This window comes from Grampus griseus (assembly GCF_964374135.1).
Source record: "Grampus griseus genome assembly, chromosome: 21".
Taxonomy (NCBI): Eukaryota; Metazoa; Chordata; class Mammalia; order Artiodactyla; family Delphinidae; genus Grampus; species Grampus griseus.
This window is the reverse complement of record NC_139015.1, coordinates 13612818-13622849: the sequence shown is the minus strand read 5'-3', so window position 1 is coordinate 13622849 and position 10032 is coordinate 13612818. Positions and strand designations below refer to the sequence as shown.

Genomic DNA, 10032 nt, shown 5'->3' with positions numbered 1-10032 from the left:
GCATAGCACAGGGAGATCAACTCGGTGCTTTGTGACCACCTAGAGGGGTGGGATAGGGAGGATGGGAGGGAGACGCAAGAGGGAGGAGATATGGGGGGATATATGTATAGCTGATACACTTTGTTATAAAGCAGAAACTAACACACCATTGTAAAGCAATTATACTCCAATAAAGATGTTAAAAAGAGAGAGAGTGGTGGGAGTTGTAACCCGAAGCCTCCTTCAGCGTCCGCCCTAGAGGTCTGGGAGGCTGCACCGGCTCGGTGCGCGTCTGTAAACTCCCGCGGGTCTGGCGCGTCTCTTTCTTCCAAAGTTGGAGCTCTCCTTGGTGGGAGGAGGGGGGGAGGAGGGGAGGCCAGTGACGTCACTCGGGAGCGGGGATAAAGCTCCCCGGCCGCGGTCCGGCGAGGACACTGCCCCAGGAGCAGAGTGGGCTGTTCCGCTCGGGGACACTGGTTGCGCCCGCGCCACAGAAAGGCCGTGCCAGGAGGCACCATGCCCCAAAACGTGGTCCTGCCGGGCCCTGCGCCCTGGGGCTTCAGACTCTCGGGGGGCATAGACTTCAACCAGCCTTTGATCATCACCAGGGTAGGTGTTTTCCGTTCTTCTGCTGCAAGTCGGGGACTCTGGCGTGCCGCGGGGCCCCCTGGAGAGGAGTGGCCAGCGAGGCACTGGGGTGCGCTGGGTGGGGCCTCGGCTTCGGGTTCACGGTTCGAGGGAGGGCAGCACCTTGGCAAACTAGGTCTGGAGGATGCAGCGCAGCTTAGAGAATTAATCCAGTCAGTTCCAATGGTCTCTGTCTGCAACCTGTTGGCCTTCAGCAACTTTCCGAGGAGAGAAGAACGGACGGCGTGGTTTCCCTGCGCTCAGAGAAGGCGAGGCTGCGAGGTGGGCTGCCTTCTCGCCCTCCCCTCCGGGTCTCCTTTCAATAACAAATGAGATAGAGTCCAGAGAAGGAGAGACAGTGGTGGCTGTTTGTTGGAGAGAGACAGGCAACTGAGCGCTTTCCCTGTCTGGAGGAAAACTTCAGCAGGGCGCTGTTCGCAGGGCAAGACCTCGGCTGGCCAAGTTGGAAGCGCTCATATCAGCCCAGACAGGGACAATGTCACTAATCTGTATTCCTAGGTTTCCAGGCATTTTGAATAAATATTTTCCAAAGCTGGAACTTGGCTTAGAAATCATCATCTACAACTCAAACTACAAAGAAAATGTGTCAGATAGTTTCGTTTACCTGATGGAGAACCATCCTCAGCCTCATAACTCTGAATACTTGACCATCAAAGTCAAGCTTTCCTTACTTAATATTCTCTAAAGTATTGTCTAATTAAGAAAAAAGAAAATGGATACTTCAGGATCTGTCGTCAGTAAATGTCTAGTTGGTCTAGTTGACCTTTTTTCCAACATGTGTTTGTCTTAACAGAAAATTATTATTATTTCAATGATCACATATAAAGCCTATTAAACCTAATTTTAAAACATAAACTTTCAGAATATTTATACCTTTACTATGCTTTATTTTGTTCCTTACTGCTTATACTATATTTTATAAATGTATACCTTATAATCTGATATCCTCACATAGGCTTTGAACAAGGTAATACTTTTTAAATTCTGTTCTACTTACAAGTCCTAAGAATGAATGGCTTTTAAAAATATCTCAAAACATGTATTCATGGAACAGATGCATACCATGGAACATTTCAAGCTTTGTTTTACATTTTTTGAAAACATATAAACATATCTGACATGTGTTTTCATATGAGACATGAAAACTTAACATACCCCAAAAATGTTCCTAAGTAAATTAGGCAGAAAATGGTTCAGTGACCTGAGCCAAGCAATGCCTTTTATGGATTTACCAAAGGAAACAGCTTGCATTATCTCTACGAAGAAATATTTTTAAAGTTTCTGAAGTATAGTGTTCATTTGTTTATATTAAATGAAATAAGCTCTTGAATCCTTACAAAGGATAAACCATATTTATATTAAACCTTAAAGGAATAATTTTGTCACAGAAATCCTGTCAGTGATTTATAAAAGAAATATCTCACTATTACTGTGGAACATGTCAATATGATTAATCTTATGTTTGAAATGTTGAGTTGTTGACATTATAAACAGTGTTTATTTCAAAGCAGAACTTAACATTTTGCAGTTGACTGCAGGAGCTATCGGTAAATATATTTGATCTGATGACAGTTATTGTTTGGGAAGCCAATTCCGTTTGAATTTTTAACTCATAACTAATTTGTATCACTCATATTGACACTTGGTTCAATAACAGTGCACGAACACATCTGATCATTTCATTTGACTACGGCTTTTCTCTTTAATTTAACTCAAGGAGAGCGGGTGAACTAAACTGTTTTGTATTCCAAGTGTACCCAAAGCCATTCACATAAATAGATTCTTGTTGAGTAAATGAAAACATATTCATGTGAACTTTTTTGCCTTAGTGAACACCTAATTGAGAGTATTTCCACTGAAATTATAAGAATACTAAAACTCATTTGGAAAAAAGACTAAAAAATATTACACAAACATAATTATCAGTGTTGTAATTAGGTAGTAGAATAATTCTATTAATATTTTTATACTGTGTTAAAAGGTAGTGAATGAGACTGTGTGCGTGTTAGTATACTCTGTTGCCTGCTATGCACTCTTCTAAGCCCTATATATGCACTCACTTAGATCTCACAAGAATCCTATCAGAGTAGTAGTAGTAATATCCCTTTCTGCAGATGAAAAGAGTGGGGCTTCAAGAGATTCATTAACCTGTCGATGACCACAAGCGGCAGGGCAGAATTTGACGCAGGTCGACCTGCCTCCAAAGCCTGCATCCTGAAGCCCACACACGTGAAAGATGCTGCTTATTGTACAGATATTTCCAAACAGGCGTTTTGTGCCATGCAACTCATCCCCTGGTCCTACTGATGCTACATCTTTCAGATCTACCACTTTCCTTTTTTTCTACCACTGTCCCCAGGCAAGGTTTCCTAATTTCACACCTAGCTGTTGTCTCCCCTCTCCAATTCACCCTGCATATTCTTACCAGCCATCTTTGAGATGGTTGCTGGTTGCTCCTATCTTCCCCATTCTAAAAAATCCTTCAGTGGCATCCACAGTTTATAGAGAATACAATGTGTGGTCTGTAGCACGAAATTCATGGCTTTCACCCTCTCTCCCAGCTCAAGTTTTCAAGTTCATTTCCTCTCTCCTTTCCTCCTCTCACTCCATAAATAGGTAGTGGTGCCCATACTCTGGACCACTTATGATTTCTGTAACATGGCTTTGCCCCTGCTATCATTTTTCTCCAGAATTCTCTTCCCCACCCACTCCACTGTCCTCTGTGCCTGTGGAAACCCATTCAAATACCACTTCTCCAGCCTTCTTCGAGCAGTCATCATTTCATCCATTTAATTACTGTAGCTCTTGACCTACAACCTCTCCTTATAACATGCCTTGTACCACAGATGGTTGAGTACATCTGTATCCCACAGATGGAATGCTCCCCCCTCAGGGCAACAACTGGCAAATTTGGGGGCTGTTCAGTGCCAAGCACAGTGTCTAGTACCTCATACAGGTCACAGGATACAAACAGACATAATATGAGTGAATAAATTGTTCACTTTTGACATAAATTTATTTTCATAATAGGTGCAAACTGTGTCCTCAGAAGTATTCCACAATAAAGAAAAAGGAGAACTGTTTTATTGTTAATTGATTTGTCTGTTTTACATAAGTTCTTAAGCATACAAAGAATGAAAATGCCAATGCCTGCACTTAACACCACAAAAAGTCCCATGAATGAGATATAGTCCTCGAGTCAATTAAATCAATTTTTGTCCTACAAGCAACGCCCTCCCCTCCCTTCCTCACACTCTACAAAAGCAGATTATAGAAATGCTCCTTAGACTGTGGTCCTCTGCTCCACCCTCTGCTGGGGGCAGGATTTACAAAGTAATTCCCTCCATCAGCTGAAATTACAATTCACAAAATTAGGACAAAGGGTCCCCACCCTACAATTGTTTACCATCCAATGCATCAGCTGGGTGAAACTTTGTATCATAAAAAACATGAGAAGGTAAATCAAACACCAGACAATCTCAAAAACTTTTTTGAGCCATTGTGATACGGTTGTGATACGATTTGTAGGAAAGCGGTTTCTAGGCAAGGGTGTGCTCTACTTCGTGCAATATGAATTTAAGTTTCAGTTGTTCAGCATGCAGCAGGGAGTTGCTACCGCAAACACCATAAACAACTGGCCTAGGCATTTCACAGAATAAAGTTTAAGGTTCACATCTCTAAGCGAGCAGCTGTTTTTTTTTCTGGCAAGAAGGTTCTAAGGAGTCTCTTTCTTTCTTAAATGTTTGGACCACCCAGAAGGTGGATCCACTATCACAGCCAAGTTACAGATGGTTTGTTTTCATAAATGGTCCAATTTGGAATAAAGCACAAGCTTCTTTTGTGTACACGATGTAAAACTACTGTACACATCTCATGCCACCATGTCCCTTCCCACTCAGTTCCTCTTCCCTCCTTTCTATACAGACCACACCCAGGAGCAAGATCACTGTTAACCGAGAATGCTATATATGGACTTGGGTGCCAACACAGAAAATGTCAGTGTATTCTTAAGTTTTGTAGGCTTTAACACTGAATAGTACTTTAATATAAATTATATTTGAAATTTGAACTTTTAGAAAGAAATGTTTACAGTTGAATACAGTCTTTTTCCAGGTAGCCCTTGGTATCCTTGAGGGATTGGTTCCAGGACGCCCACTCCTCTATGCCCCCAACCCCCCCCCGCAATGACACCAAAACCCCAGGATGCTCAAGTCTCTTATATAAAATGGTATTTGCATATAACCTAGGTACATCCTCCCCTATACTTTAAATCATCTCTAGATTATTTCTAATACCTAACGCAATGTAAATGCTATGTAAATAGTTGCCAACATGTGGCAAATTCAAGTTTTGCTTTTTGGAACTCCCTGGAATTTTTTTTCAAATATTTTCAACCCTCGGTTGGTTGAATCCTGGATGTGGAACCCACGGATTCAGAGGGGTGACTGTACTTAATTGTGTTTTGACAAAGATGTGTCTGCACGGGAGCACTGGTTCATCTGTTCCCAACATTCATACATCCCACAAGTACCTACTAAGTGCAGAAGGTATTTTATGTGGAAGGCACTGTGCGGGATACAGTCATCACTTAATGGGTTTCTACTCCCCTGAGAAGTTCATGTTATCAGCAGAAAAGACATGAACACAAACTACCATGATACAACTTGTCCAGGATTCCATGAAAAAAAGTATGGCCAAAGAGATGGGCGGAGTCAGGGGAGAGAGAGTACCTGCAGGGGTGGCATTTTGGGATAGTGGAGGAGCTTGAGCTGTTGAGTTAGACAGACCCACGAGGAATTTCAAATTTTCACTGGATGTGTGACCCTAAGCAGGTTTCTTATACTTTCTGAGCAACAGTTTTCTCATCTTAAAAGATACCAACAGTATAAAACCACCATAATGGTTCTCACCTGTGGCTGCACATGAGCCTCACCCAGATAAGATGAACATACCCATGCCCAGGCGCTACTTGCAGAGATACTGATTGGACTAGAAATGTAGACTGCAGCCAGGTGCTGGAGGGCTTTGGATGCCAGGTGAGGTACTGAAGTTTATTTGTAGGCAATGGAGAACAACTGAATAATGGGATTTCTTATTATTTAGATCCAGGCCCCACAGGACAGCCCTTCCGTATATACTTGTCTTTCTCCATAACTATTTCAACCATTTTTATTCTTAATATAGAAATCCCACCAGGGCGATATTCTGGACTTCCCTCATGTTTCCCACAGTTAATAGGACATTGACAGATGCTTTACCTGTGATTTAAGTTAGTTTTTTCCAAATAAACCCAAGTAATAGGTTGATGTGAAAAACAGAAATCATCTTAAGGGACTTGTTAAAAACACAAATTCCCTAGTTCCTCTGCTACAGCTTCTGTTTCGTGATTCCAGGCATCTGGATTGGACTGGAATCTTTATGTTAAGCAAAGACACTCAGTGATCCTTCTAATCAGACAAGTTAGAAAAGATGTGCTAAGTGATTGACAGCAGTACTATTTCCCATGATCTCTTGAATGCTTTTGACATTTGAGACCCTAATGAAACTGAAAAATGAAGAAGCCACTGAAAAACTCTTTGCCTCATTTTAGCTCTCTCTCCTCATCATTTGGGAAAATGTTAAAAATAAACTGTGAGCAATAATATAAAGTAATATAAATAAACTACAAAGAAATAATATAAAGTCATGCTGGAAAATAATGCATTCTTATGATTAAACAAATAGTTTAACTTACAAAAACCAGGCCAGTTTAGTGGCCATTTGCTGATCACTATCCTAGCTGAACTTGAGAACTAAGAAGTGAAGGATCGTGTTTTCTCCTTGTCTCTCATCCATTTCTCTACAGATTCTTTTCTTTCTTATCAACTCCTAATGTGGAGGTCCCAGGACATCAATCGCCAGGTTGAACGCAAAGTCAGAAGTTGGTTCTGGCATCACTATCGACCACTTTTCCTATTTAGCTAATGAAACCGCTGGTGACATAGCTGTTCAACTGCAACCACCTTAGTGAGAAGCCACAGGTTCTCTGAAAAAGAGAAGCAGCCTTCTTTGTCCGGACTGTCTTAGAGTTGTAATGGTGAGAGTTATTAGAAAGAGCTTTGCAAATGTAATACTTTGCATAAACATAAAATAGTTATTAACTTCCATATTAACGTTGTTAATAACATTTAGTAATATTCAGTATCTAAGTTCAGCACCCCAGATATCTCCGTTTAAAATTTATATAGACAGATACATACAACCCTACCTTCCACTCATCTGAACCAGAGCTAAGAAATAATGTTAGGCTCTTCTAAACCTAGATCGAGTATTATATATAAAGCAAATTAAAGTATATTAGAAAAGCTAGGTGAGGCTTTAAAAGCAAACACGTTGAGCCATGCTTTCTCATGTTTCAACTCAAAGAAAAGCATTTTGGTCTTAGAAGTTTAAAAATAGATGGTACTGATTTTGATGAACTATAGCTAGAGAAAATTAAAAGTTTGAGGTTATTTTTAGCACTACAAGTCACACTGGGGATGGAAACTTTTATTCTTCTAACAGTTCTGAGTGTGGGAGAATTTCTAAATGGAAAAACATCTACGAAATGCCTCCTAAAAGCTGAGATATAATGATCTCCAGTTGTCCTCACCCAGCCCCCATCATCTGTCCCTTCTGGAAATTATCATGATTGCTACAGTGAGGTGATCACAGACATGAAATGAGTACAATAAACATTTTAGTGATGAGACTGAAGATCTAGGACCCATGAGAATTTGTCATTTTAGCAATTTTATTCATTTATATGAATCTTGGATCTCTCTTAGAGCCACTTAAATCGAATTGATGACTAGATTAAACAAAGAGACGAAAAATGAATTAATGACTGATCCTCAAGTTAAACATTAGGAACGATCTAGTTTATTCCTGGAGCAGTTTGAGGTTTAAGTCAAGTTCTACATATTATTCTGATCTAAACAGTGGGAACTTGCAAAAGGAACAATGACAGGTTGACATTAATAGCCATAATCTTTGGGTATATAAGGACTAGTTATTTTTGTTTCACAAGTTCTGAGTTAAATGTCCATTTCATTCAGTTTTCAAGTAATTATTCATCAATTCCAAACACTGAGTATACACTGTGAAGCATTAGGAATATACATAATATTATCGATATCCTCAAGACTTCCAGTTGGGAAAACAGACACTACACAAGTAAATAAGCAAACATGAAAGTACAAACTGTCTTCATAAAAGAAGACAATAGGGTGTAACAGTGGTGAGGGGGGCTGGAGAAACTACGTCAGATGTCTGGGGAGGTCTCTCTGAGAACATGACATTTAAGCCTAAACCAAAAGGAGGAGAAGAAGCAACCGGATGAAGGCGGGGGAAGCATTTCAGGAGCAAGTTAACAGTGTGCACAAAGCCCAGAAGAGGGTGCAAGCTTGGCCTATTTGAGGAATTAAAAGGAAATCGGACTAGCTGTAGAGCAGTGGACTGGGAGGGGCGGGGGAGTGAGAATGCTGTGAGATGATGTTAGAGAAGCAGGCAGGGTGAGACCAGGTGAGGACTATTAGGCAGTTGTAAATAGTTGGGATTTACCCAGAAAAACTGGGAGTAGGTATAGCCATCAAAACAATCATCGCCTTTAACTGTATACTCAACATGTTTTTGTTGAAATATCTGAAATAATTTCAGATATGCCACTTTCTAAACATTTAACAACCATATTTTTCTCATATCATTTCTCACATCATTTCCCCCCATATCATTTCTCATATCATTCCCCACCTCCCCTCCAAAAAAGAAACCCACGTGGATTTCTGGTAGACGGCATAAGGTTAGATCTTGCGTTTTTTTTTTTTTTTACCTAGTTTGACAAACTCTGTTAAAAAACAGAACGTGATGTGTTTTTAGGCCATTTACATATAATGTAATTATTGGTATGGTTTAATTCAAAGCTACCATCTTGTTAGTTGTTTTCTATTTGTTCCATCTGTTCTTCATTCATGGAGGAGAGACTGTGAGTAGATACAAACTTCTCTTGTATCTGTGGTTCCCACGGGTTCTAGACTCTCAATGCTTAACTCATACTTGGCCTTTAGCAATTTGTTCATAATTTTAGCTAAACTCTTCTTAACAACTAGTACATTTGGCCCCATCTTCCTCCATGCTCTGGTACAGGTGAGCCCATGCTTGTCTTTCCTCAGAGACTCCCGTCTTTCCTTAGATTCCAAGCTAGTTGGTTGCCCTGCAACTTCGGCTCTCTGAAGAGTCCACGAAAAGTCATAATTTTGCATATTATCTGGCTGCTTCTTGTTAATACAAGAGTGATTCTCTTTCCAGCTTTCTATATCCCAGGTGCATTATAGGGATGCTAAAGTAGTTTCAGTTCAAATATTAAGGCTCCCCAGATGTAGTAAAGTTCTATTCCCAAATAGAGAGTTCTGGGTGACAAAAAATCCTAAGAAACAAATGATTTTCTTTAAAGCAAAGAAAATATGATCCAAACAGGGAGTTATGGAAGATGTTTTAAAAGAGAATCAGAGATGTCACGATGGAGGAAATGTGGTTAGTAAGAAACAAAATTATTTCACATAATGGGAAAATAGAGGTAGCACAACTGATCAATTAAGAGTTATTTTAAGTGAGATTTAATATGTCCTGCCCAGTGAAGCATTCAAAATGTTACCAAGGTGAAATATAAACGTTGGGCACAAAACTCAAGATGCTGCAGGGTGTTGATTTTAAACGTGCAGGGTGTTGATTTTAAACGTGATTTTAAATGATCTCTTCCAGATTACTCCAGGAAGCAAGGCGGCAGCTGCCAACCTGTGTCCCGGAGATGTCATCCTGGCTATTGATGGCTTCGGTACTGAGTCCATGACTCATGCTGATGCACAGGACAGGATTAAAGCAGCAGCACACCAGCTGTGTCTCAAAATTGACAGGTGCTCTTTAATTAATGGTGTTAAAATTTGATCTGTTTTGCGGAAGAACCTGAACCAGAAGTATAAATGATTTCATCTTCCCAGTGAGAAGGAGTGTCACAGGACCCAGAATTTTGACTGGCTTTTTTTTTAATGTATCAGCCACTTTGGTCTGTTCTTCACTGAAGTCAGTCAATCTAGTAGCTGTTAACAAAGGATTTCTAAAAAGAATCCTCTGGAATGTCAGAATAATGAAAGAGGCTAAAATAACTTTTTTCCTGTACTAACGCAGTTAGCTGACGATGAAAATAGAACCATTTAAGGTATTGGCCACATAAACACCAAACAGCACGTCCAGTTATACTGCTGTTCTAAACACGGTAGAGAACATGGAGTGGAATTTAGAGATGCTCCTAAAAGAATCTCGTGCTTGCCAAGATGTGATCATGTTAAAATCTGGTTGCTAATATCCTGTATGCTATTGGCTGTTTTGTAC

General features: G+C 40.3%; 1 protein-coding gene across 3 annotated transcripts in view; it reads left to right on the top strand.

The window, feature by feature from the left end:
• The first annotated feature begins 404 nt into the window (after positions 1-404).
• The window catches only part of PDLIM3 (PDZ and LIM domain 3), a 30315-nt gene continuing 20687 nt past the window's right edge, over positions 405-10032 (top strand). For all 3 annotated transcript variants that reach the window (XM_082680329.1, XM_082680327.1, XM_082680328.1), the window contains exons 1-2: positions 405-588; positions 9406-9557. In XM_082680329.1, the coding sequence (XP_082536455.1) occupies positions 496-588; positions 9406-9557 (245 nt within the window). In that variant the 5' untranslated portion in view covers positions 405-495. The remainder of the gene's footprint in view (positions 589-9405; positions 9558-10032) is intronic.